Here is a 27,930-nt window from a genome sequence, read left to right on the forward strand (position 1 = left end):
TTGTTCTCCTCCGGAATGGAGCAGGATTGTTGTTTAGCTGAGCCTGAAGTAACAGTTAGTTGCTCCTTGGTGGCACACACACACACACACACACACACACACACACACACACACACACACACACACACACACACACACACACACACACACACACACACACACACACACACACACACACACACACTTCCTGCCGGATGTGACCCTTGACTGACTCATGACTGCCATCTGGAGCACACAAGATGTCCATTGAACCGCTCGTTAGGCAAACCTGCAAGAAAGCACCATTCCCTATTCTCAATGCCCAGTGTTTGGAGAAAATTAACCCTTCATGAGTTCAGCTTGAGCATGCTTAAGAAATTGGTGGTCCTGGAGCACTGCCTTTTAGCGCTCAAGCAGCCCAAACCAGGGAGTCTCATTAAGCCATAAACCCGGGTTTATACGGCTCCCTGGCCCAGACATGACCAGGGATACACACTTAGAGTAGCGCTAAGCTTCCAGCGCAATGAGCACGTCGGTACATCGTTAGGTAGCGGAGTGATTCACGGCTAGGGGTGTGCGGATAATGCTCGAAAAGGTGGCCGATTCTGCTCGGAAAGCAGTGAAATTGGCAGAACCATACAAATCTTATGGCGGGTAATTCCTCGAATTCTGCTCCATTTCTTTATCCACATACCAAACATGCGTGAAACTTACCAGAAAAGGTACCGAATTCTGCCAATTTTTCTGCCGGCGTTGTCCGCATAATCTAGTCACGGCAGCTGTGCTAAACAGGCGCCAAGAGCCAGTAGCCATTCACAACTCTGTCACAACAAACAACTGGTCGCACGTTCGCGTGAGAGACAGCAGTACGAACTTAGACGTCGTTGTGTCTTCGGAGGCGTTGGAAGATGAAGTCGGTTGCCTCAATATTATAATATGAATATTTTTTGTTACTTCCATGCTCCAATCAGGCAATCAGTCACCTTGTGATAATTATGATGAATAGAGGAGTGTCACAGTGGTGGGGCTGAGCCGCTAAGCACACTTAGTCAACCTGAGGTCTCTGCCGCCATGTATGCCCAATATTGCCCAGTGCACCGAGTGATGAGAAAAGAGGAGAAGAGGGAAAGAAAAAAAGATCATGAGAACTAGGATTTGACGGTCCGCAGACGTACGCCGAGGAATTGAGATAATAAGCGAATGACAGGATAAGTACATGGGGCGGGGTAAGGCAAGTCCGGGTCAGTACTGTTGTATAGCCAGGGAGAGACAACTATCAGTACTGTTGTATAGCCAGGGAGAGACAACGAGGGAACGTTCCGTTGACCATCAGGTTGCGAGAAGGTTTAAAATTCGGAGGGCGAGAGTGGAAGAGTGACGGACAGGAGATCAAGAACCGAGCAGAGATCAGTTGCCGAAAACGCAGTCTTTCAAGTTTGCGTCTGAGGAAAGGGTACAGTGGTAATGGTAGGCCTTCAGTTTGAGGGTACGAAGGTATGTAGGCTGATCACACAGCATGGGGCTGTTTTCCCTAACAGTAAAACAATACACAACAAAAACAGGGAGAAAGCGAAGACAAACATGAGCAATTCACTTTTCAGATCACGTACATCAGTCATCAGTCCTCAGTCATCGTTGACATTGTCAATTATTTTGTCATAGACACATACAAATGTCACACCATGTCGTCACATAATGTCAGACGTACACCATGTACCAGATGTACACTGTGCTACCAGTCTACATGATTGCACTGAGTAAAATAATTTTTGTAGTAAAGACTACGGACAGTACAGTTTCCGCATGATCAGATCTAACGCAGTGACCATGGTGACCAAACCATGGTGATCCTGTGTCAGACGTTTTGACTTGAAAATGAAACAAACTTGACTAATGAAAATGGTATCACTTCACTTGTTTGAAGAAAAACTCTATCATCAACGCAGACGCCCATTCCAACAACGGTCATTCATCCAACTCCTTCTTTCAGTCTCTGGTCCCGCTAGCTGTAGGTACTAGGTGGCTGTGTCTTGCACATCTCAACGTCTATCGATCTACCGAGACGGTTGGACCATTTCTGCAGACCCGTGTGTCATTCCGCTACGGAGAGGAATACTAGTATTTTGCATGTGCTGCGGAGAAAATTTTGCCTCGGATAGGTTTCTCTGAACGGAGAGGTGCACCGGCATCTCGTATCAAAATCAGTAAAGGAATAAGGGGTGATTTGGAGGTGGGGTAGTGATCATGTCTGCGTCTTCAGCGTCTCACTACGCCCCGCCAGGCTCCGCAGAGGACCGCAATCGTCGATGCGAAGTGGTCGTCGATGGCCCGACCATAGCGCAGCAGTCCAGCGCTCGTTCTAACGCCAGCGCTGGCAAGAATCTGGCGAGCGGTGCACGTTCTACGACCACCGCCGCTGCAGCGCCGCCATCCGTGATGCGCACGGCGAAGGCGTACGTGCGGACTAGGCCGAGTCAGCGATTTGCCAACGATCGCATCCTCATCCAGAAAGAGCTGGGACAAGAAGCGGTGAGCGTGTAATGTAAATTAATAGTGAAGAACATTAAATTATTTTATCCACTGTTGTTGACTGCGTGAAAAAACTATCCCCGTCTTGGCGTGCTGCTGAGTGCAGCTGTTGGCAAATTTCTTCAGATGCTATAAGTTAGCATTGCGACGGGGCGCAAGTACTGCTATGGACATGGAAATCGGGTAGAAAGATCGAGGCCGGCGCCCTTATGGCCCCTTATCGCTTACACGTTCCGAAGTTCACGTTCCCACTGTGAAAAGTGACGAGCCGTGTTTACGGCCACAAGGCCAGCGCCACGTGGCCGCTTGACTTCTCAACGGATCTCAAAGTCCACAACAACAGCTTACCGGTGCAGTACTGTCGGACCGGCGAAAAACTTCCAGGCTAGAATTTCACCAATTTTTAAGAACGGTGTAGTCTGGATGGTTTGCAGATAAGTACGGAAACCGCAATATACACCATAATGTACACTCAGACGTATAACTCTGCATACATGTACATGTAAGACTGTACCATCGAATGAGAACGAAACTGCTGTGTTTGCTAAGAATAAGAACGGGCTAGGCTACAACCCTGACCCCCCCCCCCACAGTTCTCTGGCGCTCGGCAGTACTGTAATCAGTTAATGCTTCAATGGTCCACAGCTCACCGTGCCAAGACATAAAGAGACATACAGTCAACTTCGCTAATAACGACTGCGGATATAACGACAATTCGCGAATAACGACATAATTTTCATGCCCGGAGCAAAGTCCCATCCAACTGTGATACATATAATGAGACTTCGGATATAACGACACTTCGCGAATAAGGACACTTTTCTGATGCCCCGTCGAGTGTCGTTATAAGCAAAGTTGACTGTACATGTAGGTCAGAAAAAGGTCCTGCAGGCTATGTTTGGCCAAATGACGTCACAGCCCCGGGGGAACCGGTCCGGTTGGTCAGGGTATGACGGGATCACCTCTTTGGCCACCAGAGCGTGTTTTCTGTTAGCCAGGTCATACATACCTGCCATGTCATGTACAGTCAACTTCGCTAATAACGACTGCGGATATAACGACAATTCGCGAATAACGACAGAATTTCCATGCCCAGAGCAAAGTCCCTTCCAACTGTAATACATATAATGAGACTTCGGGTATAACGACACTTCGCGAATAAGGACACTTTTTGGATTCCCCAGCGAGTGTCGTTATAAGCGAAGTGGACTGTACAACATGTGAAAGACTATGGTATGGCCAGGCTGATCAAACACTGCTTCCGCTGGTCTTGTTTTACCATCAGACATGATAATACGAAAACAAGGTTGCAAGATTGACACACGGAGCTATGATTCGATCTCTCCTCTGGTGCATCCATTGTTGTCTGTTTGTTTTTGTCTGTTTTTCTGTCTGCCTGTTGGTATGTGTGTGTGTATGTGAACTCGCGTATTTGCACATGTGCGCAATATGCGTGCACATGTATTTGTGCATGTGTTTGTGCGTATGTGCGTGGTGTGTATGTACATCTGCATGGATGTTATGATTGTGCTGGCCACAAACTAATGACAATCGTATACGCATACACACACATGCAAACACAACATGTTGCAGATCACTATCTTGAAGCCACGCAACCCGGATGCTGCACACTTCCTGAGGGATCATACCATAGGTGAGTTAGCAGCAATGCACAAATAAAACATGGAATTCTCCGGAGTAAAAGCTGCATTGGAGTATATGCCGCATCCAGTTCTTTTTGCCACGGAATGCAGACGTATCCCCTGTTTATCACTGGTAATTAGACCATTGTGGCATGAGCCGAACCGGCTTTTTTGGGTGAATTACTGGTGTTTAGAGTGGGGCTTATACTCCGAAAGATACGGTATGCTTTAGGCCCTATCCGGGACAGTGTTGATGTGATGCGGGGTTCAGACACGCAAACAAACGTCTTCGAAAGCAGTTGATATACCACTTCACCTTAAGGCTTCCTTTGCTTCAATGCCCTGTTGTTGTTTTTGTTGTTTTTTACTTCACCAGACACACCGGCATTCCTGCCTTCTCGTCTAACCGAATAGCTACACTCTCGATAAAGGATGAGGAATATGAGTGCAGTGTTGCTCAATGAAATCCAGTCGCTTCACACAAGTACGCACTGGGTGTTGCTCAGTCCTACACTTGCAAACACTGGGCTGGGAAATGATGCAAGGCGTAAACTTGAGCGATGCGACTGCATTTCACTGATCAGCACTGTATAACAAGGCATGCTATAAGAAATGGTGCATGCTGCCTGATGTCGTCAGCATCAACATGTTGTGTTTGTTTCGTGTAGCGCATACTTATGGAATGGACGGTGTATTGCACAATGCGTCCCAGGAAGAGGTGTACAAGACGGTGTGCGAGCCAATCATGAAAAACGTTCTTGATGGGTACAATGGTAAGAGATCTGCCTGGCCCGATCTATTGTGCTGGTTCACGTTTTTGGCGTGTGACCGTGTCTGTGTGGGCGATGGGATGTACTGTTTTTGCCAGCTCCATGTATTGATGGATTGTAGAGGCGTAGTTGCATTTCAAGGGATGAGGAGAATCTCGAAATGATCTAGTCATGCACAGAGCATGAAATTCGTTTGGAATAAGCCCGTTGTGCTTTGCCAAAATTTGATGTGGATTGCATCATGCATGAATAATGCATGTGAGTACACTTGGATCAACAGTGTACTGATAAACACCCCCAGACAGTGCACTGATAAACACCCCCAGACAGTGTACTGATAAACACCCCCAGACAGTGCACTGATAAACACCCCCAGACAGTGCACTGATAAACACCCCCAGAGGGTGCGCTGATAAACACCCCCAGACAGTGCACTGATAAACACCCCCAGACAGTGCACTGATAAACACCCCCAGACAGCTGCCTGCCTCTATCATCCCCCCCCCCCCATTTCACCCAAAGAACATCCGAAAGTTCAAGACAGCAGCTTATCACCATCTCCTCAGAACTAACTGGCACTGGGTCACTCATAGCATATGCGAGTAAGAGAGTACAGTGTCCTACCCTGCTTGGACATAATCTCTCCTCGCAGACAGTCTCCTCTTCTATTTTAAAGTCTAACAGCGTTCACATCAATACTCAACTTATTCTTTTGCTCACTGAGCATTACAATCTTTCCATTTTCTTTCTTCTGTTTTCTTTTTCAATTTAATCCTTCCTACCGAATGTGCCTTTGGTGCGTCCATGGAGCTATGAAGCCGATACCTCTGGTCGGCTGAGCTTAATGGGCCCCACCACCACGCTCCATTATTCACCCCAGTGTCAGGAGATATGTGGATTTTGCAGAAGAAAAAAACAACAAAAAATGTCCACGTGGCTATTTGGGGTGTTGACGCTACAAATTACGTTATTGCGCACTGGACTTCCATTACTGTCGGGCGCTGAAGAACAGAGCGCCGAATAATGACCAGGCTAGAATTTTACCAAGCACAGCATACCAATGTATACACGGTGACTCAAATGTGCATACATGAAGTAAGAACGGTCTAGGCTAGGAAGCCGACCCCCAGTTCTTCGGCGACCGACAGTGCATAATTCTTTCTCCTGTCTGTGTTCTGTGCGCTGTAATAGGTGCCGTGATCTGCAATGGCCAGGTGGGTAGTGGCAAGACGCACACCATAACCGGCTCGGTGGAGAACTTTGACGAACGCGGCCTCGTACCCAGAGCACTATCACACGTATGTTACATTTCTACTACAGTTCAGTGCTGATGTCTGGATAGTACAGGGTAGATGTCTGGATAGTACAGGGTAGATGTCTGGATAGTACAGGGTTGATGTCTGGATAGAACAGGGTTGATGTCTGGATAGAACAGGGTTGATGCCTGGATAGTACAGGGTTGATGTGTGGATAGTACAGGGTTGATGTCTGGATAGTACAGGGTTGATGTCTGGATAGTACAGGGTAGATGTCTGGATAGTACAGGGTAGATGTCTGGATAGTACAGTGTTGATGCCTGGATAGTACAAGGTTGATGTCTGGACGGATAGTACAGGGTAGATGTCTGGATAGTACAGGGTTGATGTCTGGATAGTACAGGGTTGATGTCTGGATAGTACAGGGTAGATGTCTGGATAGTACAGGGTAGATGTCTGGATAGTACAGGGATGATGGCTGGATAGTACAGGGTTGATGTCTGGATGGTACAGTGTTATTTTTTTTACAGGCAAAATACACACACACACACACTACAGGTAGATATTCAACATGATATTTGGATCTGCCTCTTCATTTAGTTTGCCATGGTGTGGCTGCTCATTTTGTAAAAAAACTGGGCGAATTTCTAGTTCCCTATGCTTTTACTTTTTCTGCATCCAATGTGGCACGTAGCATGGGTGACACGATGCAGAACATGTACGTTTGTTGTCACCACATCTGTCACTGTATGTGAAACACACTAAAGTTTAGCGCGAAACTATGGGATGTGTGGACTGTAGTTTGCGAGTGCTGGACGGATATTCATACAGGGCCTTGTATTCAGGACCAATCACATTCGTGTAGTGTGAAGCTCAATTCTAACAGCGACTGTTCATAGCACCTTGGCACCTCTCGTCGCTTTCTTTCACTTTTCAAGTGCTATGGGACTAAGAACAGTGCGGAAACACAATCCCCGATTAGCACCGTGCAATAGCACATTGACCACTGTTGTGCCGTGAAATGTGTTATCCTATTGCTCTTAGATACTGGCTCGTCAGTGTGTGAAAGAAAACCGATATACGCATGGAATAGCACCTCTGCTTAGCATCTCCTTCACCCATAAATGTGATTATATTTGCTTGGCCCTTTTTCTGTCATGACTGAGCAGACTAGATTGGTGCACGGAAGTTGCAGCATTTGCTTCTGAACCGAGCCCAGCTGTTTTAGACCCTCATGTAACTTGAGCAAATGCCTCGACAGGAAGTTCTGTTTTCGACTACTGATGATCATCTGTATTGTTGTCGGATTCCAAATCGCGGCGGGTATTTGATATGCTGTGGAATCGCTCGGCCATTCATTAATTTAGAAACAGCCGGTGTCCGGTTGTCTTCCTCATACAAGCTGTGTCCGAAAGGTGGTAATAACTGCCTGTAACAGCATCACCGAAGGAAGGGCCCTTGCTATGGTGGTGGCCGAAATGACTTTGTTTGGTGTCTTCGCATCACTGTAGATCACCTATCCACGGCTGCTGTTTTTGTGTTCCATACAGGCATTTGGTGAGCAGCACGATGTACCGGAGAATGAGTTCCGCTTCCAGTAAGTTCAACGTTTTGCCTTGATGTATAAGGACCGGTGGAAGCGGTTTTGGATAGGACCGGCCATACCCCAGCCTTTCATCCTTTGTGAGGATGCACCGGGTAGGCATGGCCTGCTCAGCAGTAGACACATGTTGGTGGCCAAAAGGTTGGTCCGCCCATGGCCATACAAACCTGATGATGTAGATTGGGAATTTTGATGACATGCTACCCTATGGGCTTGGACAATCCATTAGGGGTTATCAATATGCACTGCTGGTCGTGGGATATATTGTAGATTCTCTACTGCAGACAATCCTTGTAGCAACAATACTGAAGTCAGTTCCACGGGTGGATCCAGGGGGGTTCATGTGGTTCCGCGGGACCTCTCAATTTCGCGAATGTTCTACTGCAAACCATATCCATACACGTGTACATGTATCAGCTATTCAGTTTTGGCTTACTGTATAAGGGTCTAAGACCATGATTGAGAAACAGAGGGTACCAGGTTCAAGTCCTGCTTGGAAGCGGAAGGATTTTTTTCCAGCCGTGCTGCGACCCACAGTTAATTGGGAACTCGTGGCCTGGCACGAGGAAAACATGGCTGCCAGTGAATGGGATTTTCGGTCTTTGACCACATGCTGGTGAGCTGATTTACTCGCCTCCCACCGCTTTAGGAGCTGCATCTGCGCCTTGATCCTTGAAGGGTGGTGGCGTTCCTACGGATGCGGAAAACTCGGCCTCTATATAGAGCAACCGAGTCTGACGCGAACCGTGAAATGTTTTTTACTGTAGAAGTACAAATTTTTGTTCACGAAATCTTTCGTTAGATCACTCCACCAGCAGGTCCGTTACGTACCAAATTTCGTTTTCGGTCGAGGTCTGTCACCCGGAACGTTTAGAAAAAAACTTAAGTTTGGTACAAACTTGATTTATTTCGTGCCCCAAACGAATACAGTCGTCCCTCTCTAATCCGGCACCTTTTGCAACGGCATTTTCTGCTGGATAAACAAGGGTGCTGGATTATCAAATCCTGTCCTCCAACCCGGCCCACCTACTAACATACATCTTTGTGTCGTACGTCAAAACGCAGGGATTTCCTGTGTCAATCCAAGTACTTTGTGGAATGCATGTCTATACAGTGCATAGGATATTCCCAAGTGTCTGTTTCATGTGTAGAATGCTCCCTGATAAGTTCATGCACTGACCAAACTGACATAGCTGTGTTCCAGTTTGGTACGCGATGTACAACTGCTGGATTAGAAAACCGAATTATGTACAGTTTGAGCGATTTGTTGCAGAAAATCGCTGCTGGAGACGGAATTCAAGTGCCGGATTAAAGCGTACGAAATGAACTGAAAAAATCCGTTTTGCCAGAAAGTGTGCTGGTTTGCAAGGGTGCTGGATAAACAAGTGCCGGATTAGAGAGGGACGATTGTATAGCGAAAGTTAATTCCAAACGAAACTTTGTACTTACGCAGTAACTGGAACCCCCGTGTGGAACCCCCGTGTGGAACCCCCGTGTGGAACCCCCGTGTGGAACCCCCGTCTGGATCCACCCCTTAGTTGACTGTCCTACGCTGTGTATTGTGTTATGTCATGTACAGTATATCGTACATGGAGTTGTATAACGATGACGTTCACGACCTGCTGTCGGGACTACCCAGCACAACCTACGCCGATATTGCACAGCCGCCACTGAGAAAGCTGCCCGTAACGGAGGTATGTACTCGTGTGTAATCTTTTCATTTGAATTCGTAAGTAAAAACGGGTTACAAGCCCAATTACCTGACAGCGAATGCGAGGAGGGAATATTTGAATGGTAAAACGAGGAAAAAGAAAGGAATGGAGAAGAGACAGAAGTGTCCTGTGAGTAACAACATGTACGATGATTGCGAAGACAGAATGGCCTCTCTCTCTCTCTCTCTCTCTCTCTCTCTCTCTCTCGTTACCTCGCAGCACCATTATTGTTTGTACGTGATTATTGCTGTCTATTGATTCTTCAACCCGTGCTGCTACCCACAGTCAACTGGGAACTAGTGACCAGGCACAAGGGGTACATGAATGTGGCTAATGGGGTTTCTCGGCACTTGTGCCAGTGGTTGTGAGACTTATCCACTCACCCCACCATTAGGCGCTGCATCTGCCGCTAGGGTTATCGGGTATTAACGGCCGTCGTGAGTACCCTTCGGGAACGGACACAATAATTTACTTTTTACTTTTTATTGTTTCTTCAACCCAACCAAGTGTTTACTAATCTGTTGATCCGACAGTTGCGGTAAGTGCTCAATGTCATAGGGGGTCCTTAGAACATAGGCAGACTCAGAAGAGGATGTTCAGGTTTGCTGTAACTCTGAGCTTCATGCCACAAGGCAAACATGAGAGGACTGTGCTGTGATTGCTTAGTAGAGAGAAGCTCGGAGTTACAATGAACCTGAACGTCCTCTCCTGAGGCTGGTCTGTCTAGCTGTTCGGCAGTCTGTCTATCCACTGATCTAATGTTATTTGTCTGTCCATTCATCTGTCCACCCACTCAACCATTCACATATCCGTTGCCACCTGTCCGTCTTTGCATCTGTCCACCTGTACAAGTTACTGTTTTTGTGTCTTTCTTGTCCACTCCCCACAGTCCAAGGAAGGCGTTGTAGCAGTGGGTGGTCTCAGAATTAAGGAGGTTTTCTCACTGGACGATGCTCTCAATTGCCTCTTTGAGGTTCGTTTACTAGCTGAAAGAACCAAGGGTTTGCGTGGAAGCAACCTTTGATAATCAGACAGTTGAAATGCGCCTTTACGTCAATATAATGATTTTCTCGTTTCTTTGCCTTCAATTGCATGAGTGATACTTCACCTCTGTCTCATCTAGACTGACCTTCATTGTCTATGTTTTATGAGTTCTATGAGTTCTGCATAATATGTGTGTGTGTGTGTGTCCAAGATTCCTTTGTGTCCCTCTCCCCTGTGCTGGAGAGACTTCTGTGACCAGTTTTTGCAGTGAGCAAGTACAAGTACAAGTGCGAGTCTATGCGTGCCGTGTGTTTGTGTTCTCTGTGATATGTGCACGTACCGCACAGGGCGATGTCTACCGTGCCAAATCCCAGCACGTTCTCAATCCGGTCTCGTCACGTTCACACACCCTCCTGACTTTCTACATACAAGTAAGTACACGGCGTACCCGTCAACTGGCTTCAGGTGTGTTCTTTTGGGATCCTACTGCTTCAGGTGGAGTCCGAGAGCGTTTTTCTATGTACATGTATCGGTAAGAATTACATGTATATCAGTGCAAGAAGTAGGCTGAAGGAGAAGTAGGAATGATGGCAACTAGACTTCAGAGCATTGAATGAAGACATTGCAGCAAAGTTAGTTACTTTGATGGACAGACTTCCTCTGCGTTTGGCGTTTTTGTAGTGGTTTACTATATAGTACGCGACTCATTCCCAGCAATGTCAATAACTTTTAATGTGCAAGGTAGCGTGGCCGAGTGGTCTAAGGCGCTGGATTAAGGCTCCAGTCTCTCCGGAGGCGTGGGTTCGAATCCCACCGCTGCCAGACATTTCTTTTTTTCCTTTTTCTTTTATCGTAGTTGAAGATTGATCTCGTCATCAAAAGCAGTGTATTGAGCCTACTGACATCAGCCGGTTTCCATAGTGTAGCGGTTATCACGTTCGCCTAACACGCGAAAGGTCCCCGGTTCGATCCCGGGTGGAAACAGTCATTTCTTTTTTTTTGTCTCTTTTTGTGGCAAACTTCTCTGACTTTGTACAAAGGTCATTCATTCCTTTGTGTAGTTTCAGGAATTTGATTGGCCGGGTGGGGTCAGTTCTCATTTTAGTATCCGAGTTAAATTTAACACCTATAATTTAAGAATGGACTCGGATGGAGAGCCAAGGATAAGAAAAAAGGACCAAGGACCGTCGGTCAGTGTCGTGCAATGTTATCGCATGAGCTGATTGTTTAGTAATTGGTGGTGTTAGTGGACATTATAGCGTAGCTTGTAGTTCTTTGGTCCTTTTCTTTCCTATAAACCTTGTATTTGTTATTTATTTGTCTGTGTGTATGTGTCTGTGTGTATGTGTGTGTATGTGTGTGTATGTGTCTGTGTGTATGTGTGTGCATTGTGTTCTTACCCGTAGCGGAACTCACTGGTCGACACTGACAGTAAGGAGACCATGTTTAGCCGCATTGACTTTGTGGATCTTGCAGGCATGGAGCGACCTAGCAAAACGCAAGTAAGACTCAATACATGTAGTTGTTGTTTGTTCTGTCAACCCTCAACTTTTTTTATCTTTCTTGCTATTATTTTTTGTCTCGAGCCGGGTTTCTGTTCTTTGTAAAAAAATAAAAAAATACGGGAATGCACACTCACGACCACTACCCCCAAAGATCTCATTGCTGTGTTGCAGGCAGACCGGGTCATACCATGCCCGGCAACCAGGTAATGCAGTAAAGAGTTTGTTTCTCAGATCAAAAGGGACGCGGAGTAACAAACGTAGCATGTCTTCCAGACGGTGCCTGTTCTGAGCAACACCATCAGTCGATAAAGCCATACAGTCAGTGTTGCCATGGGGACTGTGGTTTACCGTACTTCCCCGAATATACCGTATTTTTCGGAGTATAGTGCGCACTTTAGATGTGCTATTTTAGGCCCTAAATCGAAGGTGCGCACTATGCTCCGAATATGAAATGCATGTACTTCAATGAAGATTGAAGTGCGCACCCCCAACGAAGATTGGGGGTGCGCGTTATACAAAGGTGCGCACTATACTCCGAAAAATACGGTAAGTCGCACCTTTTTACACTAAAATTCAAGGGTAAAAAGGGGGATGCGCCTTACAATCGAGCATGATTTGCTATGTACTGACGCGAATGTATCCAAAACTGGCTCAAACCTGATAACGGGGGTGCGACTTGCAATCAAGTGCACCTTATAATCGGGGAAATACGGTGCTATTGTGAGCAGCTACCAGGTATGCCGTATGTAGACGGACAGGAAATTGTACACTTTGTGTGTGTGTGGTATGGCTTGCGTGTGTACATACATGCATGACCTCCTCAGTAGTTTACACACGTTTCTGGCCCAGGGGTGGTCCTCAGCAATGGCCTGATCAACCGGACAGGTTCTGGCGGGCCTGACTGCATTCATTTGAAGAAAGGATAATTTTTTTTTCCAAATACATCTCTTCTAGCTGTCCAGCTTCCGTCCCGGAACAAGTTGGGTGTTGTGCCAACTTGCAGCGCAGCATGGTATGTTGCATGCAGTCTGGTTGCCATGGTGATCAGTAATCCAGCAGTACTACACATGTCAGTTTAAGAAAAGGCAACACATGAACCAGGCTGCCAAAGTCCTTGTTCAACCATGCTGTACAGTCAAGCATTTCTTGAATTGTTAGATTTTGGTTCCTATTCTTTTGCTGTTGTTTGTAACCCCTAGCCCACTGGCAAGACACAGCAAGAGGCACTGCACATTAACCGCTCATTGTCGTTCTTAGAACAGGTGAGCTACGGATGGGAAGAGGGAACGAAAGATAATGGAACGCTCCTACTAGTGTGTGTACAGTACTGTCAGGCACCGGAGAACAACCAGGCTAGGATTTCACCAAGCACAGCACACCAATGTATACACGGTTACTCAACCGTGCACAGACTGTGATGCATGAAATTAAGAACAGCCTAGACTAGAAGGCTGACCCCCCCCCCCCCCCCCCCCCCAGTTCTTTGCCACCCGACAGTCCTGTGTGTGTTGGTATGTTTTGTATGTGTCCATGTATGCGCTTCTATGCCCAACGGAAAAGTGTTTGAGATGAGCATGGGCTGAAGGAAAAAGAGCTCTTCCTCCAACACAAAGACTTTAGAAAAAAGTCTTCATGTACTGCCGGGTTTGAGCTATCATCGATGTTCCTTCATGTTTTTTTTCTAAGATGATTCCTATTACCATTCTATTTCCATATGCTGCTTCAGTGGCAGGAGGTAGCATTCTAAAATACGTCTCGTCATGAAAATCTAAATCTCAGTTGCTTCTGTGTTGCCATAGACGCTGAGAGCATTGTCCACATCATCACCAGTGGATAAGCCGTCGCTGGCAGCATTTCGCCAGGACAAGCTCTCGCACGTTCTCAAGCACTGTATCGGAGGGAATTGTCAGACCGCGTTCCTCACCAACATACGCACCGAAGTGGAGCACGTGGAGGAAACTGTAAGCGCAGGACGGCCCGGGTTTGGGGCAGGTCCGTTGGTTGGCTATCACCCTTCACTTCACATTCATTCGTCAATGGCAGTCGTTTGACGAGCCAGGAAATGTTGAATAAATACAAAATACAAAGGTCCATTTCCGGGGCGGTTTGAATTGGAGTGCATGGAGAAAACTGCATGGGTAGGGCGACCTGGGTTCATTGTCACATGATTTTTAAGCACGAAACTCGGTGTCATGAGAAAGATATTTGTCACATTGAAACCATCCACTGAAGGCTTTGCCGTGTACTGTCGTATCGCCGTGTGTTTGTCTCGCCAGCTCTCCAGTCTTCAGTTTTCTGAGAAAGCTGTGTCTATACCGATTGCCATGCAGACCACAGCACGGGAACCAGCCAACGTGAGTAGCACAAGTGCACACACCACGTCACTAGGTCAGCACTAGTAGTGAGCTGGGTCTAGACGACACCTTTGCTTTGGCTGTGTGCAAGTATGTGTAAGGAAATGAGTAAGCCCGTTCCCCCTTCCGACCTTCCCCTCCCCCTCTTCCCCCTTCCCCTTTCTCCTTTCCCCTTCCCCTCTCCCATCCCCCATCCCCTTCTCTCTCCTTCACCCCTCCCTCTTCCCTCCCCCCCCCTGCCCTATTAGCTATTTCACCTGATGTTGTGTATGTCATCATGCTTTTTGTTCCTATGTCGGTTCTGCAGTTAGTTGTGCGGAAGCAGCAGCTGGAGATCGAGCTGCTTCGTGAAGAGCTTGCAGCGCAGTCCATTGTGGTATGTGCATTTTATCAGCCCTGTTCGTGCATTACTGCAGTCCAGGCCAAAGAAATCTGACCCACGTGTCACACGCAACGCCATGCTTTCCCATTTCAATCGCACATCATGCTCTGTCTGAAAATCGATCCGAGGCCGCAGGGGCGCATAAGCCTTGGTGCTGCTTTCGACTCACGGGTCAAATTTCTTTGGCAACATCTGTGAATACGGTGAAACGCCATTGCAAGTCCCATAGATATGACATGGTGAGCAACACTAGTCACTGGAATCTGACCCCTCACTCGAGACATGCACCGCGAGTGGCACGGTTGCTCCATACATTTTTTTCTTGCACAGCTGCAGGGTATGATGGGGCTGCTGGAATTTGGGTGCAGGCCATACACCCGTAGCGTGTTCTCACTGCACAGCACTTCATGTTTACATTAGCTCTGCATGATGAGTACCCGGATCATAGTCCCCCTTGTGTCCTTTCATTCGCACTCCATTGATGTGCTATTCTGCTTTGTGATTTTCTTCTTTGTTCCTGTCACTTTCTTTCCTTTCCCCCTTTGCTTCTTTCCTTCGATATTTGCCTTTAGGTGATTGGGCCCAGTGCCCGTTTGATGTGCCAAATAAACAAACAAACAAACCATGTACCCTGTGTCGAGCAGATATAACACCTGTGTTGTTTACTGTGCACTGCTGCTGCTGCTGTTACTGCTACAGTTTGGAGGCGTTGACATCCACCATGAGCCGTTCTCACAGCCGGAGGTGGAGCGCATTCGCGAGAAGGTTACCGACTTTCTGGAGTCCGGTGACATTAGTGGCTTGAAGGTACGATATCCATTCATGGCAATGTGACATTACTCTGCTTAGAATTATCTGAAACATGTGCTTGACTTTCAGTCCTTTTTCAGTTCAACCTGGCAGTGGGTGTTGCTTGGTGCCCATAGTCTGTGGTTTATCCAGTTTGCTAGCTAGCGATATTCCCTTGCAGATGGAGTAATATTTGAGAGATCCTGCCGCTCTGCCGCACCTGCATCTGTGTGTTGACCAGTGGCGGTCGTCCTGAGTTTGTGAGGGTCAGTGAGTACAACTTTGCTGTTTTTTAGTCACTTTCCGTTCCCGCTTTGTGATCTTACCACTGGCTTAGTAATAAGTTAGTATGCCTCTATTTGTGTGGTCCCATACTGTTTTGTCACCTATCGCAGATTGAGAGTGTCCGCCAAACCAGGGAGATATTCCAGCAGTTTCGCCAACTGTACAGGTAGGCAGGCACACACACAAACTTGGGTGCTGTGTGAGCCTTGTAGCTGGACCTCACTGGGTGTTGTGATCGTGTGTGGATGATCAAGCTGATGTTGACAGTGATCTGACGTTGGAGATGTCGTGGGGTCTGTGTGGCCTAGCTGGTTGGTCACTCCACCCGGACAAGAGCATGTGTGAATTATGTAGGACAAGGTGCTAGTACAAACAGCAAAGAATATTCACCAAGAACATTCCATATTTATGCATACGGAAGGACAGTATTATTACGTTGAAATTGATCAAGTAAAATGTAGTGTTTGATGTGGCCAAGCTTGGCCGTTCGTGTTCTACTTGAAATGTGAGTTATGGGTGGATGATTCTGCTGTTTTCCTCACCCTGTCAGGGAGCAAGCTGAGACGTTTTCCAGTCAGCTATCAGCCGCTGAGAATGCCTTTGCTGCATCTTACACCGCTGCCACTCTGGCTGGGCCCGACGGCGCAGGCGTTGGCGGTCTTAGCGGAACTGAGGGCGGAGGTGGAGGCGGCGTTGCCACGGCAATGATCGACAAGACGCCACACCGTCAGGCCAAGACGAAGGAAGGCGGCAAGCAGGTCACGGTCGCCTTGGATACCAAGCCTGTTCGGGGAGCCGGCGTGGCGGCTGCTGGTGCCGCCGGTGCCGCAGCCGGCGCTGCGCCTATGGGCAAGAAAAGTTTCAAGACAGCCGTGACTAGCTTGAAGGTGTGTATAGTGAGCGTTGGAGGTTTGTGTGTGAGTGTGTGCGTGTGTGTGTGTGTGTGTGTGTGTGTGTGTGTGTGTGTGTGTGTGTGCGTGTGTGTGTGTGTGTGTGTGTGTGCTGAGTGGTTACCAACAGCCAGTGCATGCCAAAGTATGTGGTGTGATGTGTGTGCGGGAAAAAAATTAAAAAAGACCAAAAGTAGGGATTCACAGGCCAGAAAAAGCCACTTCATAGCTGTGTGGTGTAGACCAGGCTGAATAGTGGCAGTCAATTCTTAAGCCTTGCAAGCTGTTGAATGGTGCAATCCCAGCACAAGCTGCTATGGCTTCTGCAGTACCATCGCTATCATTGCCTCTGGCCATGGGTGTCAAAATGGTCAGTGGTGTGTGTGTGTGTGTGTGTGTGTGTGTGTGTGTCTGCTAGTGTGTTCGCCTGTCTTTCTTCCTCCGCTTGACCGTCCATCTGTCAACCTGTCCGTCTGGTTTTATCTGTCCACCTGTGTACGTCCGCTGGTCTATTTGTCCGATTGTCTGTTCAGGGCAAGAAGGCATCGGATGTAGTGGCAAAGGAAGAGCCGCAGGAAACTGGAGTAGGAGACCTCAATCCTACCAGGGATGGCATTGCAATCAGGGCTGTGAGTACTCGTGTTGCCATAGATACCCAGAGAACCCTCCCCCGACAACCACCTGGGTTTATTGACTATCTGGACTGAATTTCAGAAATTGGAATGGTCTTTGCTGCTGAGTGTAGCTGGAAAGGACAACTAGCCGTGACGAACACCACAGAAACATTGACACTCGTGGCAAGACGCATTTACATTGATAATGGGCAACACACGAGTACACGTACGTTCAAAGGGCTGTCGCAAGCTGTTACTTATGCAGCTGCAATAATTTACAAAACTAGATAGTCATGTTCTTGGAGTGGTATGAGTATATGGGTATGTGTGCTTGCATAATGTACTCTTGTAATCCTGTATGGGCATGAGGGCTAGCAGTGCACTCTATGTGCTACTGCATGAGGAGGCTATGGTGACAAGGGACAGCACATGGGAACTACAAGGACTATGTGCAGGTTACTGAAACAAGAAATCTCCTGCGCATATACGGCCAGAATGTACAAAAAGTAATCTTGTCCTTCGCCAACTGACTGGGCGTGCGGTGTGTGTTGTGTGTTGTGTGCGACTGCAGAAAAAGTCTTTGCCTGCTGCAGGACAGGATTTCGCGTTCGCCACCAAGTTGCAGGCCGATGGCAAACCTGGCAAGAAGGTTGTCGGGTAAGGACAGTTATCTTGTGCAGAATGAAATGTGAATCGTCGGACATATGTGTGTTAGCTGATGCACATCTCCTAAGCACGTTTGAAACCAAAGAATCTTACTTTCAGGACATGCATATCGTTTTACAAAGACCACAGAAGATAGCAAACATCAAGTACTACATAAGAAGCATACATAAAAACCATACATATGTTGAGTTCGAAACAGGACGACTGACAACGGGAACAAGTTTGTGGGAACGACATTTATTATAGACGACGAGACAAGAGACCAAGACGAACGAAACGACTACATGGTGATTATTGACGAGTGAGAAAAGAGAGAGAGAGAGAGATCAAGTCTGAATGGCAAGATAAAGGGCCTGGGTAGCTATGGCAAATATGGGCGCGCAAGTAGCTACCCAGGCCAACGGAACAAAAGGAGACAAAAGGTGAGTACGTAAGTGCATGCAGGCCAGCTAGAAAAGGTACGGGAGGAGGTACCTAACATACAACCCCTCCATGAAAAAAAATCCCGCGTCCTCGCGGAGAGAAAAAAAAGAGAGAAAAAGATTTAAAAAAAATGACTGATGGAGAAAACACACACACACACACACACACACACAACGCACGGGCCTCACAAAAGTGTGGACTAAAAAATGCACTACAGATCATTACAACCGTCAATGTTCCTGTACTACTCATACTATAGTGTGTACATTGCCAATAACAACGGGCCCAAACGCCCCTTCAAAACATGGCCCAAAAAATAACTAAAGGAGTTCAACGAGGGACTTGAATTGTATTCTGATGACTAGTATTTTGCACGGCTAATAGAGCCTAGTTACACTTTAATATACGACATAAATAAGAGAGCGTGGCTCACCATGATCGGACCCCTAATATTAATGAAGGACACCCGCGCGCACACACACTACAAAAAAATTCACGAAAATAAATTTGACGAAGAAGGAACGCATACAAAAAAAAGAAAGAGAGAAAGGTAGCTGACCTGCATGGCTTGAACGACACGAGGTTGATATAGACGAGACGAGGTTGGCGTAGGAGAGACGAGGTTGATAGAGACGAGACGAGGTTGGCGTAGGAGAGACGAGACTGACATGGACGAGACGAGGTTGACATAGACGAGACGAATGGTGGTTGAGGACGGCTGGGCATGGGATGATCTCAGGGTCGTGGGTCGATCAATAATCGGGCGCCAATGTTGAGTTCGAAACAGGACGACTGACAACGGGAACAAGTTTGTGGGAACGACATTTATTATAGACGACGAGACAAGAGACCAAGACGAACGAAACGACTACATGGTGATTATTGACGAGTGAGAAAAGAGAGAGAGAGAGAGATCAAGTCTGAATGGCAAGATAAAGGGCCTGGGTAGCTATGGCAAATATGGGCGCGCAAGTAGCTACCCAGGCCAACGGAACAAAAGGAGACAAAAGGTGAGTACGTAAGTGCATGCAGGCCAGCTAGAAAAGGTACGGGAGGAGGTACCTAACACATACATGAACCATGGTTGACGTGGTGGTGAGGTCTGGTGAGCTTCGCCGACCCAGAGTCTCGGCCGCACAGCAAACCAGATGCACCATGGAGAGAGAGAGAGAGTGTGTGTGTTTATGCCTGTCCATGCATGTATGTGTGTATATCAAATGCTTGTGTTTGCCCCCACCTTGCAGTGATGGCCAGCGACCTGCGGGCTCAGCGGAGACGGGCAACCTTGCTCAGATACCCGTTGCTATGGATAGTAAGTCTCCATGGTCACGGTGTTGTTATGTTTTATTTTACTTCACCAGATGCAGAGGCATTTCTGCCATCTCGTCTCACCATAATTATGGTTACACTCTCGATAAAAGATGTTGCTTGTTCAGGCTTGTACATAGGCTGGAGCCAAATTCATAGAAGACCCCTACATTTGGTTGGTCGGGTTGTATGTTTCTCCACTGCTCAGTCGGAGCATGAATATGAGGGAATATATTCGCAGAGGATTGTCCTGGTACAGAATAGTTTAACATTGATCACATAGCCATACGGGACAGCCATGTTGGTTCCACCACTACTCTGTAGTCAACTCCTGCATCCATGGGTCATTATGATGTCAGCTATGCTGGTCCCACCGTCCACATTCCACGACCCCATTTCTACACGAATCCCGTCACACGGCAATGATGTGAACACCAGTCTATGCAGCGCAAGGCTGTGCAAACATCCCTGTGTTTGTGTTTGTTGTCTCCTCTGTTGTCTGTGCGTTTCTTGCATAGCACCGGGCGCCACTATTGCACCAACACATTCCATGGATAATGTGGGTAGTGGCGTAGCTATGTCCAGTGCACTGCTACAGGACGGGTCACAGAGCAGCTTGGCGCAGACGAACACCAGTGGTTCTCTTGACGCCGCAGGAAAGAAAATGGCGTCCGTGCTTGGCCGCTTCATGCAGGAGTAAGCGTGATCGTCTGCTGGGTCAGCGCTCTGCTGGGCCGTGTTGTGTCTGTCTGTCTGTCTGTGCGTGTTGCATGAAGACGTTCATGTGTCAGAGTGTGTGTGGGGGGGGGGGGGCTTGAGGAAGTGTGAGTTGGCGGGGGGGGGGGGGGGGGGGGGGAGGGGGTGCTTGAGGAAGTGTGAGTTGGGGGGGGGGGGTTGAATTGATCTGATATTGCTCTGCACATCTGAGGGTACAAATTGGGATTTTGTGTTTTCTTGCATTTGAGTTGAATTAGTTCTGCGCCTTCATTTTCGTCATTGTGTGTGTGTATGTATGTGTGTGCGTGAATACATGGGTGTGCATCTGTGTGCATCTGTGTGTTTGCGTACGTGTGTTTGTACATGTGTATGTGTGTGTGTGTGTGTGTGTGTGTGTGTGTGTGTGTGTGTGTGTGTGTGTGTGTGTGTGTGTGTGTGTGTGTGTGTGTGTGTGTGCATGTGTTCACAGTTCCGACACTAAGCCGACTAAAGAGGACTATTTTGAGTGGTACAAACAACACAATGCCGAGGGAAAGGAACTAAACGGAGCGTTCATACTAGCCAAGAGTAAGCTAGACTAAGAATTTGTCTGGAAATTGTAACATGGAAAAATGTGGGCACAAGTTATGCAATGGAGTCCACCAACTAAACCAGATTTTGAACAATCAGACGTGAACAAAACGTTCGTGCCGTGCAATGTCTCAGTACTCCTTGTCAGTTTTGTGCCAGATTGTGCACATCTGACTGTTGTTCAAAATCTGGTTTAGTTGGTGGACTCGATCGCATAACGTGTGCCCAAATTTTTCCATGTTACAATTTTATCCTTGGCTCACCATCTGAGTTCTATTTTTTCTGGAGGTAGTGATTTTATGAAAAGAACATTTTGTTATGTCTCCATACATGTAACGTTATGCCCCATTCGTCACCCTGATGAATGCACACACCAAGCCAACCATTGTGTTGATCTTTTGCAGACTACCGCTTTTTCCGTAGTATAAGCTAATTTGCCCCAAAAAAATGGTGCAGCAGTCCAAACCCTCCAATTACCAAAATACAAAAATGTCTTGCCAAAATTAATTCCGTTTGTAGACAACTCCGAAGGGGTAACTACGATGCTGGGTTTTAAAGAAATACTTGGACATGGTCATGAGCTAGTGGGGGTGAGGACAGTGGTGGGTGCTGCGTATGTGACAGGTCCCTGCATGCATACCGAGGCATACACTTGCTGCATGGTTTGTTGTGTACGGTAGTTGCAGGTAGGCTGTGCAATTGTTTCGTACGGCAATAGCGTGGAGGCCATGCCATAACAGCCACTGGCGGCTTGTAAATTTGAATTTGCTTTAAAAGCTTTCCTTCTACATCCGCTAGCCGCTATGACAACTCTACTACTTGTCTTGCCTTTTGCCAACGAGGATTGTGGTAGAGGAGCTCGTGTCTTTGTCTGTTGTCCTTTCGGCTGCAGAGCAACAGCATGATCAAGCCATTCTGGTCAGGAACCATGCGCTGGACTTGTCTAAGTTCAAGGACGCCATTGGAGAAGTAAGAACAGGGCGGCAGTGAGCAAGCACTGCATTTTATTTGCGTCGGGTCAGGTGCTCCTCACTAGCTATGGATCACTAGTACTGTAAATATACAAGTTTTCGGCAGCTATTTAATTTCGGCTATATTCGGCACCGACCCAAAACGCCTAAATTAAAACGCCGATGAAATTTTTCACAGCATCTGTCGCACTATACCATGCCCTCTGATCTACCCCACGCCGAAAATAGATCGCCGCCAAAATGTCAAAAATTGTGAAGTGCCGAAATTTTGCAGCGCCGGAATTTTGTATATTTACAGTATAGCACGGATCAGAAAAGTCAAACCTACGCTTTCAAGCAGGACTTGAAGCTAGCGCCCTCTGTTTCTCAATCATGGTCTTAAGACCAGTATGCCTGCCTGGAGTGGAAACCTCTAAATACAGCATCTCGTTGCTTATGTATTTTGCCGTCTGATGGTCTACCGTTACAACCAACCCCTCAGCTTCATGATTCAAGCGGGCACCTCTTGCAGCACTGTCACCACCCGATTGCTTGGTACAGGAGATACACACACTCATGTTGGTGTCTATCTCATCTTGCGTAGGACTGATTGCGTAGTAATGTCTGCAAACTTGCACCTACTGGGACTGGCTGGGAAGCAGAACAATACACTTTTGTCTTTTCCGTGTGCCCGTATTGCCTAGATTCAGCAACTTCTCGCAGCGGGAACAGCAAAAGAGGCGCTTGAAAGTAAGCTATCGCCCAGTCGGTTATTTCCCCTGCTAAGATGCATGTCCAATGGCTAATCTCCACTCCTCTCTACGTGATTTGAAGGTGAAACTGTTCAGGGGATTGTGTGCCTTTTGTGCTGCGAAGCATACACTGGTGTGCCTAGAAATGGAGACCAGAGAACCCTTGAAGCGTTGTCAGTGCATAGTAGCTGTAACCATGTTGCTAGCAAGCGCTTCTGCTACCACTACAAATGCAGCATTCGTTGTGCTGATGCCATGGTCATGGTAATCCGGTTGCTCGTCTGGCGGCCAGGGCCAAGGACCAATGACTAAGCATATGGGTCGGCACACATATTCATTTATGCGCAGCATTGCAACGCGCTGGTCGCATCGGATCAGCGTAATTGTGCACTGCATGTAACGTTCTGTACGCTCTGAGGGCGCCGGCCTCGGTCATTGGACTGGATTTCCATGTCCAGGACAGTTACAGTATGTCATCATTGACTTGTGTTTGTGAATTATACTCTTTCTCTGTCACTGTTGTGGTACTGTGATGATATTGGAACTGTAGATCATTAAATATCCCTATACATATAACCATAGTTGTGGTGTTTGTAACCACAGACATTGTGAATCACCTGACGGCCAGACTATTGTTGGTAATGCTAGACCTTTTGGAAGTGTCGAATGACCGCACTTGGCATTCATCCATTCCTGCATGCTAGCTATCTCGTGTGTTTGGACTACCTCCATTATCTTCCTTTTGTCACGTGCTCTACTCTGTAATATTCAAACAGTTGCGTACTGGACAAGTGAACTACGGTTGTGCTTTGTTTTGGGTGTTGTGAGTCACGGACTAAAACACTACAATACCCATCACATTCTCATAATTATACCTGTCCATACATGACATTAGAATTGCTGTTGAGTATGATAAAAATTGGATGACAGCCCTTCAGCGTTAGTTGTCGGCTAGCCGAACGAGAGTCAGTTGTTGGTTTGTCCTCTTCTTCACAGGCACCAAGGGATTATCCGTTTGTCCGTGCGTCTGCCTGTGTGGCTGTCTGTGTTTATCGGTGTGTGTGTCTGTGCCTGTCTACGTTCTTGTCCGTTTGTGCGTCTGTTTGTTCCTGCATTGTGTAGCTGCAACAGGCATTCCACAACTACAGCACATCAAAGGTCTGTCCAAGATGATCAGCTCTCTTCCACATGCCCAATGCGTGGAACAGGTGAGATCAGGACCCTTTGCTTGCCCCCCCCCCCCCCCCCCCTCTGAGGGTCTCAGGCACATAGCTCGTGTAGAGTCAGCGCAGTGCGGTCACCACACCAGCCAATACCTGTCATGGGTACACCTGTACATAGACAAAATAGGCAAAAATGGCAGCTAAGAGGTTGTCGGTGGCACAAAGTCATCACACCACAGATGTGCGAGCTACGCACCTGATTCTACTACAGCTGTATTGGTATGCACGTAGGTGCTTTCGCCTACAGTCTTGCATGGTTTGTCTTACGTTGCTGCAACAAAGGTCACGCCTATGTTGTGTGGGACACCACTTACGGTATTAAGTCCGTGTGTGTGTGTGTGTGTGTGTGTGTGTGTGTGTGTGTGTGTGTGTGCGTGTGTGTGTGTGTTTGTGTGTGCGTGCATCTGCGTGTGTGTTTGTGTGTGTGTGTCTGTGTGTTTGCGTGTCTGTGTGCGGGTGCGTATGCACGTGTGGATATAATTATGTGTGTGTATATATGTGTGTGTATGCGTGCACAATTCTTTGTGTGCGCATCCGTGTTTTGTTACATTTACCACTACAACATACAGATCACAGCAGTGTACAAGACTGAACTCGGGAAGCTAGCCATGGAACGGGCCGATGTGAGTACAACGGATGTCCGCAAATTGCCGACAACCTGTCAAATGGCTTACTTTCTAAGACTGTTTGTGCACAATTGACTGTTGACTTGGTTGCTTATGCGGTATTTTAAGACTACAGTCAACTGTGACCACATTGCTACGACTCAGACATGTTTGAGAGCCGATTGTACCCTCGTCAGTTGAAACACGACTGCATCGTCATGGGAATATGCGTTCAGACATGACTTTGGCTGTAGTCTGAATATGAATAGTCTTTTTATCAAATTCATTTTTCCTACATTATTGTCCATCTGTGTGTCGTGATTGCGTTTCCCGCGCAATATGCACTGCAGCTGAACCAGCTCAAGGAGACGGTGCAGGACAAGCGCAGAACGCTGCTGAGCGCGTTCGAAGCAATAGACGCTGAATGCAACGAGGAGTCGCAGCTTCTCCTTGCTGCAGCGAAGGCGCAGGCTTCCGGGGCAATGGCCCCGGGCAGCCTGTGCAGCCTCAGCGGCGAAAACAGCTGCGCCACCATCCTGGAAGCCGACGAGGATAAAGATCGCGAGGACGAGGACGACGACGTGGAGGATCTGACCCAGACGGAGGGCTTTGGCGTCGCCGACAATGTAGCCTTGGATACCATGGTGGGACACTTGACCGGCTCCAAAGCTCCGACGGTGAGTACTGTATTTTGCAGAGTGAAAGCCGCACTTTAAAAACCAGTAAAAAAAAATTAAATTATCGTATCCGTTCCCGAAGGGAACTCACGACGGCCGCTAACACCCGATAAACCCTAGCGGCAGATGCAGCGCCTAACGGTGGGGGTAAAAACCAGTAACTCATCCTAAAAAAATAGTCAGTACTGCCGAGGAACACCGGAACCAGCCCCGTTGGTCAGGTCATCACCGCACAAACTTGTTGGCCATCAACGCATGTATACGGAGGAGAAAGTTATGTGCACCCGCTATTTCCTACACAAGGAGTATGAAAGACGATGGTATGGCCGGACCAATGGAAAACTTCTTCCACCACTGCTGCGGCTTATAGTACTACGATGTTGTAATTAACAGTGATAAAATAGGGAAGATGCCTGTATCTCTTGAAAAGTCTGGGTGCGGCTTATACGCCAGTGCGGCACATGCTCCGGAGCATGTGATACACATTGGTGCTGAGTGATGTTGTGGTGTTTCACTCTGCTTACATGTATTACTGCAGTTTGCAAACATGAGCACGGATCCCAGAGAGAACGCCCGCGCTGCATTCGACAATGCGCGGGTTCGTGCCAGAAAGCGGGTGAGTGATATTATGGCATCCATGTTGCAGTCAGACCTCGCTTATCCGGTCCTCTTTTATCCGGATCCCTCGTCATCCGGAAACAAATCGTTGGTTACTGATTTACAGCATACACTGCATGTGACCCAGAAATTGTAATGTATGGGATTTCACCGCAGAGTGAAACGTGTGCTACGAGACGGCTGAGCATAAAGGCCGCCTGTCCACGCTAGAGAGCTATCATCTCAGGTCTATGGCAATACCTCGGCCCACCCAATGTGTCTTATTCATGCAAAGGCAGAGCAAAGGCCATTATCTAAAAGTGATTACTGCCTCGAGAAACACCGGTGGTTCTCCATGCAAGGTGACTTGCACTAAGCACCGAGTTGTCTTCTTGTTGTGCGTGTGCAGGAGAATCAAATCCTACGCAAGACGGGCCACAAGCCCGGTGCAATCATCAAGGCTAAGCCAGCGCCGACCTCTACTCTGCGATCCATTTGATCAAGTGCTACGTGCATGCATAGGAGGAGCCGAGTGTGGAGGTGTACGTATTGAGTTGCATGGTGTGAGCTTTTCTCCTGTGGCTCTCCACATCAGCTTTACCAGTATGTACTGCACGGCGTGAATGTTTCTCCTGCCACCCAATCGGCTAAGCCACTATGTACTGCGTGGAATGTTCCTATGGGCTAGTGGCCGTCACAACATGGCTGTTGTCTGCCTTGAGATGATATGCTGACGCGGTTTGGTGTCTGCTCGGACAGCCACACGTCACTCATCTGCATTGTGCATGGGACAGTATGAGGTGCTGCTAGCGGATATCCTGTGGTTGGTTCATACGCGCTCGACTCCCTGCAACGATTCGCGTGTGCATGGTTTGAAGATTCGGGTTTGCTGCTTCTGTCAGCGCAACGATGGCGTGCTGGTTTACACGTGACTGTAGTAGCCGGTTGACTAAGATAATGAACTTGACTTGGCGGGGATTCCAGCTGCACTGGACAAACGTAATTGTAGGTATGCTTGAAGTATTTAGCCTGCACAGCAGCAACCGACCTGAAAGACACACAGTGCTTGTTTTGGAGACGCTGAGGAGCTAATACTGCTCATGGCACCGTGGAATAATACTGCATTCATGTCTTTCTAAGGCGGTTTTATGACCTGTCCGTCTTGCAATATCGAGAATAATGGAATCCCGTCTTTTCACATTAATAGTAGTCATAGTGCATGGTACAGGCCAGTTAGCTGTTTACTGCTACTTCTGGTCCCGAAAACATAATTCCCTGGGACCCACCATCACCATAGAGAGTACCTTTCCTGCCGTCTTGTTCCAATACAACACGTTTTTAAACTTTTGATATACCGGTATGCTTATCAGATAATGTTGAATATTGAATATCAAACACTAAGACTAGTCTTGTTGAAAATGGAGTGACTGAACTCTGGGTGTTGATGAAAAACATTGGATTTACTGCTCGCCATCAAGCTATGTTCGTGTAGAACAGGATTGCAGCAAAAGGTCCGTATCTTCTTCGAAAGTACAGTAACGGTTTGCTCTCCGTCTTCAAAGTGATGACTCGTGAGTCTGTGCAACGTCGCTCTAATCTCTATCTTCATAAGATTGCGGGGGTCGAGTCCTAGCTTTCTACTCGTCACCACAATTAAGTCGTAATGGATCGTTTCTGGATGTTCTTTTCAATGTGTATGTTGTAACGGTTAGAAACTGATAATGTCATCCATTCCCAACAGCACTGGTCTTCATTGCTTTAGAAACCTGTTTCCTGCTTTGGTTTTCTTACTTTAGTTTCTCGATTGTACTTGAGCGGTCTTCGCTGAACAGTTTTTAAATTCATTGTTTGTCTTTTGAATAGAATTAGAATAGAAATAATAATTTTGGACTTGGTCACTTTTGGAAAGGTAGATATTGCTATGGATAATTGAAGGATTCTGTGTCGTCCACGATGGCGAGGGCCAGTCGCACCCCGTCTATCATGCTATTGTTTTGTATCGTGGCTTTCATGTCCTGACTGTGTGTATGTGAACACACTACAGTACACGCGGCCCCTGGCCGGTGATCCTAGCTGCATGAAAACGTGCTGCGGGGAAGTGCTGCAGGCGTGTGTGTGTGTGTGTGCATGGTGTGCATGCATGTGTG

At 47.5% G+C, this 27,930-nt stretch overlaps 1 protein-coding gene and 2 non-coding genes across 3 annotated transcripts; all 3 read left to right on the forward strand.

The window, feature by feature from the left end:
- The first annotated feature begins 1,901 nt into the window (after positions 1 to 1,901).
- Positions 1,902 to 27,184, forward strand: LOC135812028 (uncharacterized). Its single transcript, XM_065325329.1, has 28 exons — positions 1,902 to 2,508; positions 4,102 to 4,162; positions 4,820 to 4,924; positions 6,113 to 6,219; positions 7,728 to 7,774; positions 9,360 to 9,474; positions 10,382 to 10,465; positions 10,824 to 10,907; positions 11,883 to 11,978; positions 13,181 to 13,243; positions 13,781 to 13,942; positions 14,258 to 14,335; positions 14,643 to 14,711; positions 15,417 to 15,524; positions 15,902 to 15,957; positions 16,342 to 16,678; positions 17,215 to 17,310; positions 17,867 to 17,952; positions 19,629 to 19,696; positions 20,211 to 20,388; positions 20,879 to 20,976; positions 21,872 to 21,948; positions 22,634 to 22,679; positions 23,804 to 23,889; positions 24,474 to 24,527; positions 24,860 to 25,186; positions 25,725 to 25,802; positions 26,193 to 27,184. The coding sequence occupies exons 1-28, from the start codon at positions 2,224 to 2,226 to the stop codon at positions 26,280 to 26,282; spliced, it is 3,141 nt and encodes a 1,046-aa protein (XP_065181401.1). The 5' UTR covers positions 1,902 to 2,223; the 3' UTR covers positions 26,283 to 27,184.
- On the forward strand, positions 11,217 to 11,298 carry Trnal-aag (transfer RNA leucine (anticodon AAG)). Its single transcript has one exon. It is a non-coding gene; the product is annotated as a tRNA-Leu (tRNA).
- Positions 11,388 to 11,460, forward strand: Trnav-aac (transfer RNA valine (anticodon AAC)). Its single transcript has one exon. It is a non-coding gene; the product is annotated as a tRNA-Val (tRNA).
- Positions 27,185 to 27,930: the final 746 nt, after the last annotated feature.

The sequence above is a fragment of the Sycon ciliatum genome, chromosome 3 (genome assembly GCF_964019385.1).
Source record: "Sycon ciliatum chromosome 3, ocSycCili1.1, whole genome shotgun sequence".
Taxonomy (NCBI): domain Eukaryota; kingdom Metazoa; phylum Porifera; class Calcarea; order Leucosolenida; family Sycettidae; genus Sycon; species Sycon ciliatum.

Coding starts and splice junctions, on each gene's coding strand:
- LOC135812028 (XM_065325329.1), top strand. CDS start 2,224: ATGTCTGCGTCTTCAGCGTCTCACTACGCCCCGCCAGGCTCCGCAGAG. Junction 2,509..4,101: donor AAGAGCTGGGACAAGAAGCG/GTGAGCGTGTAA, acceptor AACATGTTGCAG/ATCACTATCTTGAAGCCACG. Junction 19,697..20,210: donor GATACCCGTTGCTATGGATA/GTAAGTCTCCAT, acceptor TTTCTTGCATAG/CACCGGGCGCCACTATTGCA.